Genomic DNA, 22577 nt, shown 5'->3' with positions numbered 1-22577 from the left:
TGACTAAAACACGGAAACTGTCTTTACCCAATCCATTTTCAGATGTATGATGGATCCCACTAAGTAGAGCAGAAATAAAGTAATTATTAAAGATAAAATACATAACATATGGCAGGAGAGATGGAATTTAGAAGAAAGAGGAAGGCATTTACATAAAATACAGAAGGAGATAATCATAAAAAATAATAGCATAATGAATAGTAGAGAGGAAATATGGATTAATAGTTTGAGGATCGGGCATACTAGTTTAAATAGTTGTTTAAAAATAATAGGGAAACATCCATCAGGAGATTGTTCTTATTGCGGGGAAACAGAAGGAGTAGAACATGTGTTGATTTATTGTAGGAAATATATAAAAGAGAGGGAAGAACTGGAAAGGGTAATGGGAGGTTCATTTTGGCTAATAGATATGGCTAATCTATTAGGGAAGCATCAATCACATGACAAAATTCAAGCACTTCTTAAATATTTAAAAGATACAAAATTAGCTGAGAGGATTTAATATAAAGAAAAACAATAAGTTCTGAGATTACATCTCCGTCCAGTTGATGGCGGTAATACGCAAAGTGTGTAAACTGCCATAAAACTCAATAGAAGAAGAATATGTATGACGGAAGATCTGTTAGTGAATGGCATTAGCTCCAGTTCACACTCTAGACCAGATGGTGGCGGTATTGTACACTTTCAGTTTTTTGAAAAGCGCCATAAAAAGAAGAAAAGCCATGAAGCCAGAAAAGATAACAGACGCTGTTCAACAGATTTGTATGGAAAAATAGAATTCATTATATCAGGAAATCAGTTTTAATGAACTCATTGGAACTTGGTGGCCTCAATTTTCTTGATTTTTCTACCTTAAACAACACATTCAAAATAAATTGGATTAAACAGTTTCTTAAAAATTCATCTTCAATCTGGAATTTTATACCAAACTATTTATTTTCAAAACTTGGTGGCCTTAATTTTATTCTTCTTTGCAACTACAACATTGGAAAACTCCCTATAAAGTTATCTAATTTCCACAAACAAATGCTTCTTTCCTGGTCTCTAATTTACAAACACAATTTTTCGCCCCATCGATATCATATTTGGAACAATGGAGACATTCTGTACAAACATAAATCTTTGTTCTTGGAAAATTGGTTTGAACGTGGAATCATTTTAGTTCAGCAGCTTTTCAGTCCTGATGGCGTCTTAATGTCATATTCTGAACTTCTAAAAAAGTTTGGTCTCCCCATCCCTCCTAAAGAATATGCTCTTGTTTTTGATGCCATCCCGTCTGGTGTCATAATGCTTTTTAAATCTTCTAGAACTTCTGTTCTGACTCCACCGGGTCTGGACCCTGCTAACACTAATGTTGGTCAAATCTGTTTTTCTACTATAAAACGAAAGAACAACCGTGATATACGTGCCTTATTCCAGAAGGACATTGTCTCTGCTCCAAATGCTATCTCTTATTGGAATAACTTTGCCTCCAACCTGGACTGGGAAAAAATCTGGTGTCTTCCATCTAAATATTTGATTATTAATAAGATCAAAGAAGTATCTTTTAAGATGATCCATCGTTTTTATCCCTGTAAATTTTTCCTGCAACGATACAAAAAAGACATTGACACAAACTGTTCATTCTGCCAACTCCATGAAGAAGATCTCTGTCATTTATTCTGGTCGTGTAATTTCTCATATATTTTCTGGCAAGATATTTGTACATTTATTTCCCAAACAATTCTTGATGGCTTTTCTCTTAACTATATAAATGTGTTGTTTGGATTCTTCTCTTATCCCACTAATAAAACTAAACATTTTTATATTATCAATCTAATTTTATTCATCGCCAAATATCATATACATAAGTCTAAATTTTCAAATCAGAAACCTCGCTTTGCAGCCTTTAGAGAGGAATTCAAACAATATATTAGATCTCTCGAATATTCAAAAAATAGAAAAGCCATTAAGACAATGGATTTGTGCTCTTACTTTAATATCTTTCTGAGTTAATTTTTCATTTATTTGCTTTTCGATTTTTGTGCTTGATATGTAACACCCTGGCATTACTGTCTTGTCTATTTTATTACTCATTTGTGTTGTTAATTTTGCTTGTTTGTAAACCCCTTTATTATCAATAAAAAAAAAAAATAAAATAAAATAAAAAAAAAAGAAAAAAAAAAAAAAATACAAAAAACAGACGCTGTTCAAATTCGCCAGTTTTACTCGCATAGTATTGAATTAAAAGTAAAGACTTGATAGTTTTGGTAAATTCAACTGGTGATGTCCTAGTCCGAGTTAGACGACAACACAACTGGACAAGAACCGATGGAAATTAAATGTGGGTCACGAAAGGAGCTCGAAGGGAGAAAGGTTGCTAACGTGCTGCTAGCTGGTGGTAAATTTGCTTCCAAATTCTAATTATCTTCGTTTAATTATAAAGAGCGAAGTAAAGATATAAACAAACTTGCGTTGGTTTCAGAAATAATTATTTTATCAATTTCATTGTGACTTTTATGACTATTACTACAACAATCATTGAGCTTCATGTTATAACTGGAGGCTTTGTGTGTTGCGACTTGTTATACTTTTCTTCATAAAGTGCTTAATAAACATGATTTGATTTAAAAAATAATTGGACAGAATTTATTCCCCTTGTTAATATACAATTTCTCTTTCATACATTTTATTCATTGTTGGCTTTCAGGGCCAACAACGGGTCACCAGTCCATCACTGTTGTGATGGACTGGTGACCCGTCCAGGGTGAACCCCGCCTCTCATCTGATGACTGCTGGAGATGGGCGCCACCAGCCCCCACTTCACCACCCTGCAAGGATCAACGTGTTCAGATCATAGATGGAAAGTTTTTAAGGTAGATTGTCTCCCTTAAGTCCACACTTAAAACAACTTCATAGTTAATGCCAACATCAACTGATTCTATAATATTGCTGACTATTCTTTTCTACTTCTAATATAAACAGGCAAAGAAGACACCCAGAAATGGTTTTTTTCACTCCAGGCATCCGGTCTCAATCATCATCAGTTCTGATGATGCCACATGCATAGCGAGTCCACAACGTCTTAAAATCGTAAGTCATACTTTTTCTTTGCTGTTTTTCTGTACTCTTTAAAATACAAGTGCATTCTCTGTTTAATTACTATTGTTCTTTTTTGCAGGTTTCTGTAAAGTCTAGTGGTGCAGTTAATGGGAAAGTTCCATTGTTGATCCTCACTGGTCTTAGGAAGGAGAAACGTCAGTTTGTCTGGAGTAATACTGTGACATTGTATTAAAACGATACTCTGTCCTTGGTGAAATATTTTTCACATTTCCTCTGAAGTGTACCTGTTGTTTTATTGTGCTAATTTTCATAAGCATGTTGTCTGTAAACTTTGAATGAATTGACAATTTGTACAATTCTGTGATAGTATATTGGCAATGTACTCTTGAAAAATGTGGATAAGACTGTATTTGACAGGGTGTGCATAAGACTGACATGATACTGTCATAAACATAACACCTGATAGAAACATACTAACAGACGTCATGAAGTGTCATTTGGTAAATAATTATACTTTTAAAGAGAAGTTGCTTTAAAAGTTGGATGACAGGTGTTATATTTATGAATGTCACTTAGAAATAGAATCTCATGATTATTTTCTTTATTTTGTTATTTTTTAATGTGACCTGTCCAGCAGTGTAGCTCTCAGTTATTGTCTGAGTGCCAAAGAGAAGCCAAACAGATTTATTTTCATAAGTGGAGCATTACTGCTTTTGCTATAACACTCCGCTTGCATATGTAGTAAATTAGAACAGTTTCTGTTGTACTGAAAAGTACCTTTTGAAAATTGACAACTTCTTGGCAGCTATTAAACACAATTTTCATTAAGCCCACATTTCTCTAACAAAATTGGTGTGATATAATATTCTTATTTTAAATGGCACGTTATTTTTAGGTGTAAGTGGAAAACCACCTGCACGTAAAATGTGTTTCACTTAGTGATCAGGTTCCTGAAATAAACTGAACTTGGACTTTCCAATATTTTAATTTATAAAGTTGTAAATTATGGAGTTTTTTTTTTTTTACTCGCAATGGCGGAAAAGGCCTTCCATACTTTTGCCACTAAATATGTTTGGAAATCGGACAGTACATGAATGCATCACCCCTTTCAAAACGTGCTGAACATCCTTTTAGATTTCATAAATACGTTTCTTTCTAAAAAAAATAAACAAGTAGCTTAAAAGGTATCTGTTTACTTATTCTGTCATCTGTTTATTCGATGAAATTTGATTTAAAACGTGAGTTGTTCTTATCGACCTGAACTTCTCGCGCATGCGCAATCCCCTGCGGAGTGACAGGCACGATGGCTGCAGAAAGTCCTTTGCTGCTGTCTCTGGTGGAGGAATTTGTCTCAGGACTTCAGGACAGCAAGGCGAAGGATACTGCGACAGGTAAGCGAGCCTTCTTCGTACTTTGGTTGATGTTACAGTAAACGAGTCAGTGTGAAAGAATCGCAGGGAGGCTACAGAGCTGCCCTCTAAGGATGCGCAACACGGTAATGCTTCGTTAACTAGCTAGCTTAGCGCCACAACATCCTGTGGTGATACAACAGTCGCGTGATATAAAACAACTGCGCTTGGATGCTTCTATATGCTATTATTTTTGATTAAAGCAGCATGTCATAAGCAGTTTTATTTTGTGCTGTCACTTGACAATGAGCCACTGGGTGGTTGCGGTTTAACCGTATTTTGCCTGCTAGCCGTTGCCGCTGGTGCGTTTTTGTCCGCGTGGGGGAAAAAAGCAACATTCTGTAAATTAAATTACCTTTGAACCCACCGATGCTGCTGGGTTTTCTGTAGCTGACAATAGATAACATTGTATGGAAGAGGATAAGTGGCAAAAATTAATAATAATAAAAACGAATTCTGTTTTTCCCCGTACAATTCTGACTTTAAACAACCATATAAAAATACCTTTATCCGACAGATTCCCCGAGAAAGTTAGTTCTCCTCCTGCGCAAGTCACAGCACTGCCATTGAAGCTGGCTGGCTATTTCCAGTGTCCCTACTCCTCTTCTGTAGTTTCTTTACCCGTGCATGTTTGTTTGGAGTTTACAGTTCAATATGGTTATTGAACTTGTTTTTGTATCTTCAGGTGTCAAAGATGGACAGTTTACCATCCTGCAGCTGGTGGAGGCACTCGGGTGAGGAGCATCTTCAACAGAGACTACAATCACTCTTTTGTTTTTGTTTGTTTAGAATCATTCAACCAGTGTTTATTTCCATAGATTTTAGAAACGTCTGAAGTAAAAATGTGAATGTAGTTGCAACACCTGTAATAACAGCTTTTCACTTTCCCTCAGTTTCAGGTAGATATTTACATACTGCTGATCAAACCAGAACTTGAGCTACAGTGACAAAAAAACCACCACTATTTACCCCTCCGAATGTTTTGCATTTCTATTTCTTTTAAAAATCTGTCACGATCAACAAAATTTTGCTTTTTTGACAAAAAAAAGGTCCAGAGTAGCCTAGTCAAAGTCCACACCTCAATCCCGAAGAGAACTTACGGCTGAACTTAAAATGGTTGTTTAGCATGAAGAATGGAGGAACACTGTAGTGTGGTTGAGACCAATCCACTCATCCCTTTCTGCTCCAAGGATGTGAATATTATTTTATGTTAAATATTTATATTAAACTGATTGATTGTTTTCTAGAAATCAGTTGGACATTACAGGCATTTTTAAAAATTTATTTTTTGTCAAAAAAGCCAAATTTTGTGTGCGACTTGGTCAGTATTTTTTGTGGTTTATGTAAAAAATAATAAAAAGACTTTGATTTTAAAAAAAGCCTAATTTAGTTGATCAGAATTGAGTTTTCTAAAAGCAACAAAAGTATAAAAATAAAAAAAAAAAACATGCACTGTGTGAGTTAGAATTGCTCTAAGATGAACAGAATTTCTTCCGTTGCTGCTGCAGGCAGAGCCTGACCAGCTCCCAGCCTCACACTCGGGCCCGAGGGGTCCAGCTGCTCTCTGAGGTCCTCCAGGACAACTACGGGGCTCTGACAGAGAGAGAAGGTACACACCGTCCGCCTTCACTCCTCTGCTAACGTAGGAAAATGAAAGAGACTCTGCAGCCATTTTGTTTTTATCCGAAGTGACAAGTTTCCCTCCTCCTCAGTCGAACTGCTCCTGGCCTTCTACGAAAACCGCCTGAAGGACCACTATGTCATCACGCCGCCGGTGTTACGAGGGCTGCTGGCGCTGGTGAGTTTCTGCTGTGTGGGCTGACAGCAGCAGCAACGTCTTAGAAATAAAACAACAAAAGTGTGAAAGGACTAACCGGCTGCTCTGATTGTGTGTGTGTTTTGTTTTTTTCTCTCCAGACTAAATCCAGGAAGCTGCCTCCTGGTTCAGCTGTGTCGATGCTGAGGTCTGTGTTTCAGGATGTTCACGTACAGGTGAGACCTGGCTCTGCAACCAATTTTACTGGCCGATAAATTGTTCCAGAAGTTATTGCGATAAACGATTTAATATTGTTGTTTTGAGACCATTTCCAAGTCATATAATCTGACAAAGTTAGTTGGATACCACATTGTACAGATTTCAGACATAATCCTGGATTAAGATGTAAAAAAATGAGTTTTCAGTTCTCTTTAAAAAAAATTCTTAGGGAATTTATTCCATTATCTCAAAATATTTTTGTAGCAAGATTGACTTAATACAGTTTACAATTAGTAAATTAGCAATAAATGCTAATTTTGTGAATAACTGGAACTGGAAGACATTTTGAATATAAAAAAAAAACACACAACCAAAACAATCAGTAAAACGGAAGTAAAAAGCACACACCCATTATGATTTTTGGAAATCATAATCCAAAAAATGGATTATGATTTCTCTGTAAACAAAGTTTTCCTTGCTCATTTTGTTTAATTATGCAATAATAATTGATTAATTGCTAATTGCAACAGACAACAGAATGTTCAAATTTTACATCCAGAGCTACATTTATGAATTTTTTCTGGATGAGTACAATTATTCTTCATTGCTCTTTCATTTTGAGCCATAGCAGCAAACTGTAACCACCATCTGCCGTCTGCTGTCCTCATTTGCACAAGCCATCTCACTCGTGCGATATCTGACCACACTCTATCCAGCCTAAGTGGCATTCTTCTTGCTTTGCTCTTCGAGGCACTTCCTCTTGAATGAAATATGTTTATGAGCTCAGATAAAAGTCGTCTGACTTGTTCTACAATCGGTCTGTGTCGCCCCCTCAGTCTCTGATGCTTGCAGAGAGAGCGTGTGTCTACAACATGCTCATCAACCTCATGGAAACCAGGGAAGACGGTAAGAGAAAACGTTTTTATGTGAGCTGTTCAATGATTCTTGGTATCCATGATCCGTTTTTTTTTTTTGTTTGTTTGTTTTTTTTATGCATGCTTGAACAATTCCTCCCTCTGGTTTTGGGCGCTGTGCAGCAGGAAGGATTTTTACTCTTATTGTTTAACTTTTCATTAGCTGGTGTGACACGTAACCATGGTAACAAGCTATTGGTTTAGCATCTCAAAAGCTCAAATAATACCTGCTCTTAATAAGAGTTGAAATGACAGATTTAAAAGAGGAGTGGCAAAAGACAAAGGATTAGCACTGCTTAGCAACAGCTGATGATGTCATCCAGGATATGTTACCGTGAGATATCATCTCTGCTGCTGCGACAGACTGGCGACCCCACTGGGGTCAAGGGTGTTAGAAAATGGATGGATCATCTCTGCTGTTGGGATGTCATGACAGTCACCAAACAATAGCCTGACTTCCATTACAAATGTGCGCAAAACTTTATCAATATTCCGCTAATGTTGAAAAAGCACCGTTCCGCAATGGTGGTGTTTGCATCAAATAAGAAACGCAATTAAAATCACACGTGAATGAGTTTGTTCAAGCGATAAGTCATTAAAAAACATGCTGCATCATCATCCTCCAACTACTTCCTATCGTCTTCTTTTTTTGTCACTTTCGCACGTAGTAACTTCCTGTTGCTGATCACGTGACTTGTGTGATGCAAAAAAGTGTTTTTATTTTCCAATTTAAAAAAACCCAACAACCTCATGCTAGCTTGAACAGTTATAATAGAAAAATGTGTTTTTCCAAAATTTCAGTTTCCATCTAGCAAATGAATTTTTGTAATAACATTCTGTGCAATCACGCAGAAACAGTCTTCAGTCAGAGGCTTCTGCAGATGTGTTGAAAGATTGACTGTTACCAGAGATCCCTTCTGTCCACAACAACTCTTTGAAGATCTCTCTTCTTGTTAATATGCCAATAATTTAACAGGTGTTTAATATCATGGAATCATTCAGAGAAATGTCAATTTTGAGGATGGCATCAGGTGAAAGTGCTTCAAGGTCCATTCCAAATTATGAGTTGTTGTTTTTTTGTTTTTTTCCTGTTTGTTTGTACCTCTTTCAATGTTCCGCAGAACTGAAGGGTTTGGGCGCAGATTTTGTTTTTGGTTTCGTCCAATCAATGGACGGCGAGAGGGATCCCCGCAACCTTCTATTGGCCTTCCAGATCGCCAGAAACATCATTCTGCAGGGATACAGCATGGGTAAGAATAGACGCAGGTCAGACTTGTCTCCGTTGTTTCTCTCTAAGCCGTCATGTGACCGTCATGGCTCCCATTATTTTCCATCTCAGGCAAATTCACAGAGGAGCTGTTCGAAGTGACGTCCTGCTACTTCCCCATAGACTTCTCCCCGGTGAGTTCCTGTTTATGCAGCCGGTTAGAACGTCTGGCCTGTTAGAGAATGGGAATGTGACAGATAGTGGCCAATTTGATATGAAATTAAGAGAACGGGAGGTTTGTAATACGTCACTATGTTTGGTGGTTATTTTTTATTAGATGTTTAGATGCCATTTTCTTGTCAGCTTAGGTTTATAGATTTTATTTATTCCTCATTCTAAATTAGCTGCCTATTAGTCCTTGAGTTATTTGTTAAGATCTCTACTGATGGAGGAATTATACATCAGAGTGACAACTCAGTCATTTATTTACAGGTATTACAGCATATATTATTTTTGTCTGAAAAATCCCTAAAAAAGCAACTTTTCAGACAAAAAAATAATCAGTATTGGCCAAAATAGGAACCAGCGGCTCAGGCTTTTTAAAAATCGGTGATTGTCCAGAAAATCGCAATTGGTGCACTCCTAATCCAGAGATTGTGTGACTGTTGGAGGGTGTTAGTTGTTAGTTGATTTCCAAGTTTATGTTTTTTTTGTGTGTTTAGCGTCGTAGCTTTCGATGTGGTAGATGGGAGTTGACAGCAAAATTGTCTCAAAAAGCAATAAATTAATTAGTCATATTCTAAGTTAAAACGAGCTTGATAATTTACATGATTGTTTTTCTCATCTCTCTCGTTTTCCTATTAAAAACTGGATGAGTGAAGAAACGCGAGTGAAGTTTCAAGTTTCTTCATAAAACTTTGCAGGTTCATTGGTCTCAGCTGGCCTCTTTTTCGATGGACAGTTTTGTTTATATGCGCGTCTACATCTATTTAATTTAGTAGTTTTGGTTGTTTTGTTTATTTATTTTTGATATTTACACAGTCTTCCAGTTCCGGTATTTAAATTTGTTAAAATTAAAGTTTATTTATCTTCGCGAATGGGTTCTTGCATTATTACGCCATTGTCATTATATTACTTGAAAATGGTCTCAAAGCAACAATATTATCATTTATCGCAATAATTACTGAGACAATTTATCATCCTGCAACATTAGTTATTGTAGCAGGCTTAGTTGGCATATATAAACACTATGACACAATTGAACATAGTTTGGTTGTAGTGCAGTAGCAGTTTCTGTCATTTCTAGAACATGGCCTCATCAGTTAGCTTCTGTAGTCTCACCATGTCTCTTCCCCCCTGCCCAGCCACCCAATGACCCCCATGGCATCACCAAAGAGGAACTGACCCAGGCGCTGAGGGCCGTCCTCACCGGGACCCCCAAGTTTGCAGAGGTACAACGCCGTTACCCCACGCACAGCGAGATCCGTTGCGGAGCCTGAACGGGTTTCTGTCTTCCAGTTCCTGTTGCCGCTCATCATCGAGAAGCTGGACTCAGATGTCCAGAGCGCCAAGCTGGACTCGCTGCAGACCCTGGTGAGAAACGCTGCAGAGTCACGTCCCAGTTAGCCGGGATTTAAAGGGACAGTTTAACCGCCTTGTTGTTTCAGGCTGCCAGTGTGGGACAGTATGAGCACAGAGACTTGGCTGAGTTCCTGGAGGGACTGTGGAGCTCGCTGCGCAGAGAGGTTTGCTGCAAATGCGCTCTTTTCTTTTCAACTCTTTCTTCTTCACTGCAGAAACACAAAATCTTACCAAGTATTTTTAGGCTGGTTTCTGGAGCATATGTCTTATAGTTGAAATAAGACAAAACTAACTTTCAAGTTCCTTTTCAGCAAGATATAAGAGCTAGTTTTAAGTCAATAATTCCTTAAAATTGATGAAAAAGTACCAGTTCCACTGGCAGATTATTGCACTTTTAACATAGGAAAATTGTCTTGCTATCAATGAAATAATAAAACAAGCTCCATTATCTTTCTGAAACGTTACCTGAAAGTTAGTTTTGTTTTATTTCAAGTATGATAAGATATTTGCGCTAGAAACACTTGGTAAGATTTTCTGTCTTTTGCTGTGTTAAGTTGTTTCACTTCAACTTTAGGATGTAAAGCCATTTTTTGGGATGAGTTTTAACTTCACATTTTCCATCAGCTCAACTTAATGTGTGTGTGTGTGTTTTTAATTAATTAATTTATTTTTTTACCACAACCTCTGGTTGCTTTGCTGCAGGTGTTTCAGACATCCAGCGAGAAAATCGAGGCAGCAGCCCTCGCCGCCGTCACCGCACTGACTTCCTGTCTCTCTCGCTCTGTTCTCAACTCTGACTCTGAAGACTCCCTCAGCTCCTTCCTGGACCTGTTGCTCAGAGGTGAGCTACATATTCACAGTGAAGATCGAAAGGGGGGAAATAAAATGTGTGACTGGCAGAAAGCATACATAAAAGGTTGTTAGGGAGGCCGGTGAGTTTCTAAAAAGTATATCACTTATAGATATGAAGAAAAGGAAGGTCAGAATTTATTATTATTTTTTTTTTAGATGTTGTGTAACATTGCAAACATTGCTATTTCTTTTTATTTTACTGAGATTTTAGAATTTGAAGTATGGCTGGATGATATGGATGAAAAATGCTTCAAGATATGAGCACTTAATATCAGTTTTTCTATAATTATTGGTAAATTTTTTGTTTTAAATGTCTGAAATACTGCCAAACAGGTGGCGGGAGAAACTACAGCTGTTCAAGTTACTCCGCAGGTTGTTGCTAGGTAACTAAAGAGTTAGTTCATCCTACCTGTTTAGCTTAGCCAGTAGGGCTGAAATGATTCCTTGAATGATTCAAGCACCTCGATTATTAAAATTTGTCAAGGAAAATTTATCTGCCTCGAAGCTTCGTTAATTTAATTTATGTTTTATTATTTAGCGCACCGTGTTCCGACAGGAACATTATTTGTGTTGCTCGGAGTTCTGACTTCCGCCTCTGAGTTGTTTACGAATGCTAAGTGTTAGCAGCATAACATCCAATTTATAATCAGCCCGTGGGGATTTTATTGATTGATGACAATGCCTGGGTTTTCATCGTTTTGGGGGGACCAATAAGCATCTTTAAAATGACGGGAGCGATGCCTGGAGTACAGCAGCTTTTCTCCTCCCGGAGCTGCTGGTTCAGAGCGAACAGCAGGGAAGAGCTGAGCGGATAGACTGAACGCGGCGGGCAGCTGAGTAGTTGATGCGTAGAGCACAAGTGTAGCTTTACGGACGAAAGCTACACAACGAAACATGGTGGTGGCAGCATCATGCTTCGGGAAAGCTGGTTGGAGTTGATGTAAGGAAGGATGGAGCTAAACAAAGAGCAAAACTGGTAGAAAATCAATTGGTGAATTACATTCAGGGTTGTGGTGGTAATATGACAAAATGTTGACAGTTTTAAGGGGTGTGGATACTTCAGCGAGGCGTCGTGTCTGTTTTTGATTAGATTTTTTTCATTTTTCAGACTGTAAGCACCACCTGTTTGAGCCCGACTTGAAGCTGGTGTGGCCCAGCGTTAAGCTACTCCAGGCCGCCTGCAGCACCTCCTACAGGGCAGCCCACATTATTACAAGTGCTGTCGTGCCCCCTCTAGTGGAGCAGTATAACAGCAGAACGCAGGTACAACAGAAACAGCTGTGTGTTGTTGGGGGTTTTAAAAATTTATTTATTTTTTTCTTTTTCTATAAAAGTGAAATGAAGGTTTTGTTGTCATGGTGACATCATGTTAATCCAGGCGTTTCTCTGCAGTGTTCCCACAGGCGGACGCTGCTGGAGGTGGCACAACGATTCATCCAGTCAACTGCTTCATGTCAGTCTGTAGATCACGGTGAGGAAAGAGTTTCCCTTATTGCTATAGTCCAACGTTTTTGGTAACTTTGGAGAAGATTTGTCCAAAAATGCTTGAAATAAAATGTTTTGGAGACTCGGTAACCCCAAGATGACCCCATGTCCAATATGTAGGAGTCCTATTTTATTCAAAATGTCACAAGTTTCAAAGAGCTTTTCAGCTCCAGTTAAGTCAGAGTAGAGTTTGGTTTGGTTTTCCTACCATGCTTTCACAATCTCGTTTAATTTCTGTTTTAACTGCAGATAAACAAGCTTAGTTGAGTACTTTTTTTTTCTTCTTTTTTTTAGACATGTTTTGTTTTCCATTTCTGATCTCTAGCGTCTAAAACGATAAGAAGCGCTGCTACAGATTTAATCAGATTCTGAGTTCTCTTTAAGAGGTGTAATAAAAAAGAAAAACAGGAACACGGGGGCTAATATTTATTTGCAGCCTTTCTGTCATTGGTGATCAATAATTATTTACATTAGGAGCAGAGGAGATGTCACACTGTGTGAGAGAGCAGTCTCTAGCTGTATTTTAATTACAAACATGCGCAAAACTTTGACCACTTCCTGTCTTCTTCTTCACTGTTTGCTGTAGCGACAACATCTAGCTGTGACCCGTGACCCGAAAAGAAGTGGTTCGATTGCAGTTTTGTGAAATAAATCAAAATTAATACCGCCAAAGAAAAAAACCACCTCATCCTAGCGCCCAAACGTTTTTTTTTTTATCATAAAACAAGTTTTTCCAAACTTGCCGTGTTTCCATGAAGCAAATTTATGTTTTTAATGTCAGTTAGCACAATTCTGTGGCTAATGAAAACCACAGCTACCGATGCTGTAAATCTGCGTCCTCTGGAGACCGTCTGCTCTCTGTCTCTCCAGATGAGAGCTTGTTGTCTGCGTATAAGGACTCCCTGTGCAGCTTGGTGTTCTCAGCTCTGTCTGAAAGTAACTCCAGTCTGCAGATCACGGCCACCTCGGTGCTCACCTCTCTGGCCCAACAACCAGGTGAGCAGCGCACCAAACCCTGCTCTGCCCCAGTCCATCCGATCAGGTCAGGAACGTCTAGAGGAGCTGAAACGCTCTTCTCCCTCCCCAGGTCTGCTGCTGGACTCTGACATCGAGCTCGCCGCGGACCACCTGACCAGGCTGCTGCTGACGGATGAGGATGAGAGAGTCAGGTCGGCTCCTGTTGCTTTGCCTCTCACTTCCATGAATCCTGAGACCAGTTTGTAATGGTAATTTCCTCTGTGAGGCCAGTGTGGCCGTGGTGGAGTGCGCCGGAGCCTTGGCCGAGCGGCACCCTGCTGCCTTCGTCACCAAACTGATCCCAACGGTGAAGGAGGAGATGTTTTCTGGTGAGCAGATGGAAGGCAGGCTGAAACGATTCATCGGATTAATCGATTACTGAAATAATTGTCAACTAATTTATAAATTAACTGGAGTACAAAGACTGAAAAAAATGCATTTGGTAAAAGAGCAACACACTTAGGGCTGTAATTAAGCTAAAACACTATACAATTGTATACATTTCACATAAAATCTCCTGTTAAGCACCTTTTGTTATCCAATTATTAATCACTTAATTCAAATAATAGTCAACAGATCAGCTCTACATGGTATTGTTTTCATATTTCACATTTGTTTAGCTGTGCGTCCATTGCTACAAATGATCAATCGTTCACTAACATAATTCTACATTGTTAAATTTTAGGCAATAGAACGTTTATTTTCTTATTAAGAAAGGAATTAAATTGTTTTATTAGTATTTAAGACCGCATTTAAAAAGCCTCTAGTACATAAATAACAAATCTACAGAATGTTCAGATTTTTATTTTTTATTCCATTGTCAATTTAATGACTATTCTTTATTAATCCCAGAGGGAAAATAATCAATTTACTAAAATAATTATTTGCAGCCCCAGATGGAAATATTCAGCTTGAATTCTGGTAGTTTTGCGCTTATAACAAATTTCTTTTTCCTCTTAAATTTAGACCAAATTGAGTCGTCTGAGCTGCGTTCCCATCATGCAGTGCGTCAGCGCTGCCTGTCCGCGCTGGCTGCGGTGTCCGTCCGGGCCAGCGTCGTCATGGAGAGCGCGCCCGTCCTCCTGGACATTCTCAGCTCGGCACACGCAGGTGATCCTCCTTCCACCAACTCTTTTCTGGAGTTGGGAAGCGAATGGAACTCGGTGACGACATCGTTTTTTTTTTGTTTGTTTGTTTTATCCAGATCCTGATCGTTTCTCCGTGGACGAGGTGGTGCGCGCCTGCCTGAGCCTGCAGAGGATAGCGGAGCGGGTTCAGGACGGCGAGGACACGAGCCGATGCTTTCATGATGTCATCGTCCTGCGCCTGCTGTCTCTGGCGCTCCAAGCTGCGCTGCAAAGTGAGGGCCGGAGTTTCATCGACGCTCTGAAACCTCGGAGGCGTTGTGATGAAACTCAAATAATTACTGTGTTTGACAGGCGACGGGTCATCGGGTCGTCGTAGTCCGCTGGTAGAGGAGGAGGTCCTGTCTGCCATGGTTCCTGTTATCAGCACCGCCTGCTCCCGCCTGCAAATGTTAGCACAAATACAATAAGTTGTCAAAAAAAAAAATCATTTTGAAAAATATGAAACCTGAGACTTAAAGGGGCGGTGTTATGTCAAGCTCACTTTTTTGAGCTTTACTTCATCTTATAATGTTACTCCCTCAGCAAAAACATAGATGTAGTTTTGCTTTGATTCTTTCAGGAATCTGTGAGAAATTCTTTCATCTCCATGGCAACCATTCAGCTGTGCAAGATGCCAGGGTGGACATAGCCCCGCCTTGGAGGACGAAGCTCCTGCAGTTACTGAGCTTCTGAGCCATTCAGTTCCTTCAGACTAGCTAGCAGCAATTAGCAAACAGCTGGTGGTAAAAACATGGTTAAAGGGTCAGTAGAGGATCCATGTTGTGATGACTTCCTGAGGGCAGAGTTTCAGAAAGAGCAGGAGCTTCTTAAAGAGACCATGGCCCAATTTATGGCATTAAATTTCAAATTCAAATTTCTTTTAAGTGATATTTATATACTGTATTTTCATAACAACTGAAGTCAACACAGTTGCTTGATAGTGTTATAAAATGCCACTATGTGCCTAGAAAATACATAATGCCGCCCCTTTAAATTTCTTTTACTGCTGATTGTTGATTTCCCTCATCAGTTTGAGATCTCTGTTCTGATGTCGGTGGGTTTTCATGTGGTTTCCTGTCGGGGTGTTTCCTTGTCGCCAGGTTTGCTGAACAGACGGCCTCCAGGGCCTCGTCTCTCTTCCTGGACGGAGACGTCTCATTTCTGCCCGACAACTCCTTCCCACCGCGCGTTCAGCTGCTCCAGGTAAAAGTGTTTCACACAAATAAAACTGTTTCCCCAAGCATCCCAAGGCACGATGCTGCCACTCACTGATTTCACAGCAGCCAGTCAGGGAACTTTGTTTATACCACTCAGTAGATTTGGTTACAGCGAAGTGTGTCAGCTTCCTTACCAAACAGGAAACTTGACATAGACGCACAATAAATAGAAAAGCAACATGACTAAAAGTGAAACTTTTAATCAGTATTGAAACTATGCTATGTTGAATTGTCGAATGGTGGCAGCATGACTCTGCCACCACCTTGTTTTACCATAAGGATGGTATGTTCAATATAAATTAGAGTGCAGGCATTTTAAATTAAGTTATTTACTTTTTAAGTCATTTAGTAAGTGTAATCAGCTGTATTTTGTGTTATCAGAGTAAATACAGCATCATTTTTAACACATTTTCATCAAATACATTTTTCTTTTTCTTTATGCTGGTGCACTGCGTTGGGTTGGTTTCTAGCATTAAATTCCATTAAAATATGTTTAGGTTTCTTATTGTCACAAGCCATAAGAATACTTTTATCATCCTTGTACCTTATTGGAAACATTGGAGTTTGTTTGTCCTCTCTGCATTATGTTTTGAAGTGTGTAGTATTACTTTCTCCCCAGCAGCAGCAGGAGGATTCATCGTGGCGTCAGACCCAGTTGGTGTGTCTCCTCATGGCCTGTGTGTGTTCGTTACCTCGCAGCGTGAGTCTCAGCCTAAACTTTGTTTCTGATTTTTACTAAAAAAAGAGAAGAAAAAAAACTCTTGTGAAGCTGAAAGTGCTGCGTGTGCCCTGCAGGTGGCGCTATCCCAGGAGGAGCGGCTGCTCTCGGAGCTGGAGGAGCTGAGCTGCAGCTGCAGACACCCGCTCTCCTACACGTCGGCTGCCAAGTGCTTCGCCGGGCTGGTCAACAAGAAGCCTCAGGGTGCGCCTGAGCGTCAGGTTTTTGTCTGAAACAATTAGCCTGTGATGATGATGATGGTGATGTTCTGTCTGCAGGGCCTTGTCTTGACAGTTTAATTCAGGGAGTGATAAAGAGAGTGAGCAGTGAGTTGGACCGACCCTCCTCCCCTCTGCGCACTCAGGCCTTCACACTTCTGATCTGGGTGAGGATCGATCAGCTGCAACTTTTCATTTTCTCATTTTTTTATTTCTGTCACAGACTATTCACACTACTTTAAGAAGCCTTAAAACTCAGAGATCTAAAATTAAGATCTTAGAAAATCTTAAATTTATTAAAGAAAATGCAAGTCGCCCTTAAATATGTCAATCACATCAGGCTGTGTAGGGTTTTTTTTCTTTCTGGACTTTTGCGTCAGGCAAAAGTTTGAGTTGCACACAGAGATCGTCTCTGCATTCTGTGTCATGAGGTGATTAAGGGTACTGGTATCAAGCTGCTGATGCTTGTTAGCTAGCTGGCTAGCATTTTGCATTTATCAAATTCAGATTTATTCATTTCTCAAATGGGGGAACTAATGTTACAGCAAGTATAAACACTAAGACACAGTATCAGAAGTTAAGAAATAAAAAACAAAAAAGCATACTAAAAAAAAGACATAAAATCTAAACAATGCATAATGGGAAGAGTACAGCAATGTATATTATTGTTGACTGACAGTTGTTACAAACATCAGTGATCTGTCATGGGTAAGTACAAATTTAACAGCAGTTGACTGAACAACGTCCACAAAAAAGTGAGCTAACTATGTAGCTTTTTGCTACTTTCTTTTGGCTAAAAGATGGCTAGCTAGCTCTTTGCATCTACTATTTAAATAAATAAATTTATCAGCAAGTGTCTGGGCGACATTCGCAAAAAAGCTAGTTAGTTTTTTTTTGCAGTTGACTGGACAACATTCGTCTTCACCTTTGGCTCGTTCCTGCTGCCAACCCAAACCAGGCTACATCAGTTTCACAGTTTTGGTTCCCTGAGAAAGAAATGCATTTATTTTGTTCATTTCTGTGGTGCTACAGGTCTTGTATTTTATTCATAATTTTAAATTTGATCTGGTGAAGCCTTTTAGAAACCCTGCATAAAGATCACACTGGGTTGTTTTTCTTTTTCTACTGAAATCATGTTCAGGTTGCCAAGGCTCTGCTGCTACGATACCACCCTTTATTTTCAGCGCTAACCGACAAGGTGAGAACACTGTGAGCTATGAGTTAAAACAAAAGTCAGAAGTTCTGAAGAACCCGACCCGCCCTGTGCAGCTCTTCACTCTGCTCGACGACGCCCTCCTCGGCCCAATGGCTGCTGACAGCTTCTCGCTGCTGATGAGCGACTCTGCCGACGTCCTGAACCGCGGTTGCCACGCCGACGTCCGCATCATGTATCGGCAGCGCTTCTTCAGCGAGAACTCTGCCAAGCTGGTGCAGGGCTTCAACGCTGCGCCGCAAGGTTGGAGAAACATAAACACATCAACACTCATCAGTGGCAATGATCTCACCCAAGTTGCTCTCACTGGTTGCAACACACAACTTGAAAACAAGACCTAGTTGCTCAAGTTGGAATTTGTTTTGTGAATTTTTCTTTCTTTCTTGCACATTGTCAAAATGATTCACACAAACTTTCTTTGATCCGATGTGAAAGTTTCAGTCAAACTGTTGATTCTTGGTCGCAATCGGGTTTTCAAACGGGACTTTAAACCCAAACATGTTAAAACTGGATTTGGACAAGATAAAGTAGACATTCAGCTTCTGGAATGGTTCATTTGAAACCCAATATAGTCAAATACTTGGCCACAATTATTTTGTTTGAGAAATCCTTTAATTTCCCACGGCAACCATTCGGCTCTGTAAAACACCTGGGTGGACTTAAGCCCGCCTTCGAGGTACAGCAGGAAGCCCTTTCCAAGCTTCTGCCTCATGATTCCTCCACTCAGCTCCTTCAGACTAGCCAGCATCCATTAGCAAACACCTGGTGGATCTGTGCGTCTCATTGTAGGAGCTACCTCTCAGTTCTACGCTGGTAAAACCGTTGTTAAAGGGTTAGCGCTGTGATGACTTCCTGAAGGCGGAGTTTCAGAAAGAGCTTTTTAAAGAGACAGAGGCACAATTTCAAGATGCTAAATTTCAAAGTCCGAATTTTTTCCAATTCATATTAGATATCTACAGCTTTTTTATCACAACGGAAGGCAGCATAGTTATTGACTGTGCTATAAAATGGTGCTATGAGGTTGGAAAACATAGTACTGCCCCTTTAAATTATGAACACTGTGTGTAATCCTGCTTGTGTTTGTAAACTTGTGACCGTATGGGTTTTTTTTTTTAACTGGAATGTGTTTTTTCGGTTTCCTCTCTGGTCTTTTTGCTGCCTAACAGAGAAGAAAGCCAACTACCTGAAGGCTCTGTCCAACATCGTCAACAAGTTGCCCAAGCAGGTCCAGGTGTCTGAGCTGCCAGCTGTAAGGTCCACACGTTTCCTCTCTGGAAAACAATCGGACCAGATAACTGGTCACCAGTTATCTGATCGGTGTGGCGTGTTTTTTTTTGTTTTGTTTTTTTGTCCCAGCTCCTGTCTCTGCTGCTGGAGGCCTTGACATGTCCCGACGAGGGCGTCCAGCTGTCCACTCTGTCCTGCCTGCAGCCCGTCCTCATAAACCCCCCGCAGGTCCTGGTCCTGCAGCTGGAGGCCCTGGTCAGCCGGCTGCTGGCCCTCATCGGCAGTCCAGCCATGGTGAGGCGCTGTTTCCTGTCCGGACAGCATCAGTAGGAAAGTGATGCTGCTTGCTTCACTAAAATAGGAGGATTGCACCAACAAATGACTGAAGTGTTTTCATTTATTTGTTCATTTTATGTTTTGTTTCTTTCCTTCCCAGAAAATCCGCATGGCCTCCATACGATGCGTTCTCGCTCTCTCCCGTTTCCCAGCTCACGAGGTAACAAACACTCTGAACCTGTTCCTGTTCAAGACCAATAGATTCATTTTATTTAGACTTTATACTGTTATGAAGTTATAAAGACTCATTTAGATCATAAAACAGGGGGGGGAGATTATGTTAGTCCTTTTGGAAAATAGTGAGGCAATCATAGATCTTAATTCTCTGAAAGAAAGGTCGTTTTGTCTTCGTTAGTTTAATTTTTCTTTCTGACCTCATTTCTTTTTCTCATTTTATTCCTTTTTTTCTTAGTTTACTGCTTTCTTATTACTCATTGTATTCGTTTGTTCTGACTTCACTTTTTCTTTAGTTTGCAGAGTTTTTGTATTTAAATCCAGACTTCAGTAGAAATATCTGCTCTTCACAACAGACTTTTGGATTTATACTTTTAAATAAAACAAAGGTCTGATAGATGATCATCTGAGTGTGTAAATACATTATAAATTCAAACACAAAACACTGGCAGGCATCATGTTGTCAGCTGTACGTCCTACTGTATAAACCGTGTCTGCGTGCGTGTGTGTGTGTGTGTGTGTGTGAAGGTGTTGCCGTTCCGGTCGCGTGTTCTGCGAGCGTTGGCTCCGCCCCTGGACGACAGGAAGCGGCTGGTGAGGAGAGAGGCGGTCCAGGCCAGAGCAGAGTGGTGAGGTCACATTGTTTCAATCGTTCCAAAATCATCCTTTGTTTGAACTCGTCCTGCTCTGAAGGTTGCATCAGTTTGTAGCTGAATTCATCTTGTTTTTGGGTTTCCACTGCAAACAAACCCAAATCTAACAAACAAGACAAAACGAACTTAAGTAACTTTTCAGCAGCTATAGGAGCTTATTTGAATCAATTATTTTTGAATATGGATTAAAAAAAACAAAACAATTAAAAATGTACCAGAGGAATACTGACAGATTTTTTTCACTTACAGTGAGACATTTTTCCTGTTTTAAGTGGGGGAAAAAATCATCCAGTTATCTATATTCAAGAATAACTGATTTAAAAGAAGCTTCTTTTTCTTTTATTTCACTAAAAATCCACTTTTTAGTATCTTTTATTTAAGTGTACTAAAAATATCTCCTCTAGAAAGACTCAAAGACTCATGGTGATATTTTGTATCTTTGCCGTTTGTTTGGTTTCCCTGCAGGTTCCTGTTAGGAAGCCCTGGTGGAAGGTGATCTCTGTCCATAAAAACCTCCAGGACCAAGTAGCAGAGCACTCTGCCTCCCTTCTCCTCCCTTCAGAAAAGTGTTCATCGGCCTCACTACACACACACACACACACACACACACACACACACACACACACACACACACACAGCCTGAGGAAGCATTTCATGGATCCATGATTGTGTCTGAGCCCTGACTGGAGGCTTCACCAGGAGCCATGCAGCGGGTCACAGACGCTGCCGTCTGAATTTTATAAATCACAACTTATGCAAAGAACCAAGTCACACAGCATCTGTTGTTTTTTTGGGGGCGTTTTCTTACTTTGGATGAAATGTCATGAAACTGAAGACATTTTGTACATGGCTGGTTATTAATACAAACCTTTTTATTACCATTATTATTATTATTTTATGAACTCTGAAGCAATAAAGCAGTTTGACTTTCAGTGATCCATAGATTCCTTCATTTCGGTATTTTCAGCTGACGTCGGCTGAGAAGCTTCAGAGTTGAACTTTATTTAAACCCTGTGCAGCTCGGGACCTCTCACACTGACAGCCTGCGCCGTTGCTCTGAATGTTTAGGACGTTTGAACGGATTCCGTTCCAGTCCTCCGACACATAAATGGAGATTGTTGTACTTCTCAAAGGTTTTATGTGGACTCACACAGGAAGTGTTATTCGTTTGCCTTGTTTCCTGTCGATATTTAAACGTGGTTGCTGGTTGAAGGTTGCCGTCGAGTCGGTGAGAATGTTTGGACCTCAAAAAGCTCTGCCAAGGAAATATGCCGCCTCGCAAAAGTATTCACACCCCTCGGACTTTTCTCATTAGCCAGATTTTAAAGATTTTTTTTTTCTGTTTGAGCAACAAAAAATTAGTGCATTATTTTGAAATCAAAAGAAGTGACCAGTTTTCAATTTAAAAAATAAATAAAACTCAGAGGCTAACTTTCTCAACAGTCTAGTTAGCTTTAGCTTGCTTTACTATATACTCTTACCACAAATTCTCATTTACATGGCCGGTACTACGTGGGGGGCTATGAGAGGTCAGTGCCCCGGCAGAACTGGATCTGGACCCTGTACTGAAGATATTACGCTGATTAATTTACTTATGGTAATACGTGCTGACATTGAAATTGTAACTAATTGTTTCCTTTGACCAGTTTAATTTTTTTCTCTTCAGAGTTTTTACTTTATCAATGATAATGTTTCAGCCACTGTGAGATATCGTCAGTTGTCTGAAACCTGCAGTTCAAGAGCTAATCAATCCCGCCGGGTTTTCAGAATTTTTTTAATTTATTTTGTAATCAAAATGACTTGTTTTTGGTGCTAATTTACAAATATTTGCAATGGATTTCATGATATTGGTGCCTATGTATGATAGTAAATCAGACTTTTTGTTTCTTGCCATGTCAATCATGGACTATAGCATGAGTAAGGCTATACTGCCATCTGCAGGTGTGGGTTAGCAATCACTTAAAGCCAATGTTTTTGACTGTTTTTGTGAAAAATGTGCATTAAACTCACAATTATGGATTTGCACAAAAAAAACCAACTGATTTCTGAATTGCTTTTACGTTCATTTCTGTGATTGCAGAATCATAAATAAAAAATAAAACTGGAGCTGCTTAATATATTAAACGGTGAAATATTTCAGTTTTTTTTTTTTTGGTGTTCATGTATTTGTTCTGGCCCTGGCCCTCTGGTAAATACCGTCTAAAACCGCCAC

At 39.6% G+C, this 22577-nt stretch overlaps 1 protein-coding gene and 1 long non-coding RNA gene across 3 annotated transcripts; both read left to right on the top strand.

Annotated features, from left to right (window-relative positions):
• The first annotated feature begins 2696 nt into the window (after positions 1 to 2696).
• LOC122823286 lies at positions 2697 to 3288 on the top strand. The gene is made up of 3 exons (XR_006369314.1): positions 2697 to 2855; positions 2965 to 3072; positions 3161 to 3288. It is a non-coding gene; the product is annotated as an uncharacterized LOC122823286 (long non-coding RNA).
• A 1019-nt stretch (positions 3289 to 4307) lies between these two features.
• Positions 4308 to 22454, top strand: mms19 (MMS19 homolog, cytosolic iron-sulfur assembly component). 2 transcript variants are annotated; one of them, XM_044102741.1, is made up of 31 exons: positions 4308 to 4433; positions 5137 to 5185; positions 5960 to 6060; positions 6164 to 6249; positions 6369 to 6443; positions 7263 to 7332; positions 8462 to 8590; positions 8680 to 8741; positions 9912 to 9998; positions 10066 to 10140; positions 10215 to 10292; positions 10831 to 10969; positions 12089 to 12243; positions 12373 to 12451; positions 13336 to 13461; positions 13553 to 13634; positions 13714 to 13811; positions 14449 to 14592; positions 14687 to 14842; positions 14922 to 15018; positions 15710 to 15812; positions 16446 to 16526; positions 16622 to 16748; positions 16823 to 16929; positions 17904 to 17960; positions 18032 to 18218; positions 19142 to 19224; positions 19332 to 19496; positions 19639 to 19698; positions 20241 to 20341; positions 20831 to 22454. In XM_044102741.1, exons 1-31 carry the CDS (start codon positions 4346 to 4348, stop codon positions 20859 to 20861), a joined length of 3078 nt encoding a protein of 1025 aa, XP_043958676.1. In that variant the 5' UTR covers positions 4308 to 4345; the 3' UTR covers positions 20862 to 22454. The 2 variants fall into 2 exon arrangements, with proteins under 2 accessions (XP_043958676.1, XP_043958677.1); XM_044102742.1 differs by having other exon boundaries at positions 4323 to 4433; positions 16449 to 16526.
• The last annotated feature ends 123 nt before the right edge of the window (positions 22455 to 22577 follow it).

This window comes from Gambusia affinis, linkage group LG20, assembly GCF_019740435.1.
Source record: "Gambusia affinis linkage group LG20, SWU_Gaff_1.0, whole genome shotgun sequence".
In the NCBI taxonomy this organism is placed as follows: domain Eukaryota; kingdom Metazoa; phylum Chordata; class Actinopteri; order Cyprinodontiformes; family Poeciliidae; genus Gambusia; species Gambusia affinis.
This window is presented reverse-complemented; position numbering and strand designations above follow the sequence as displayed.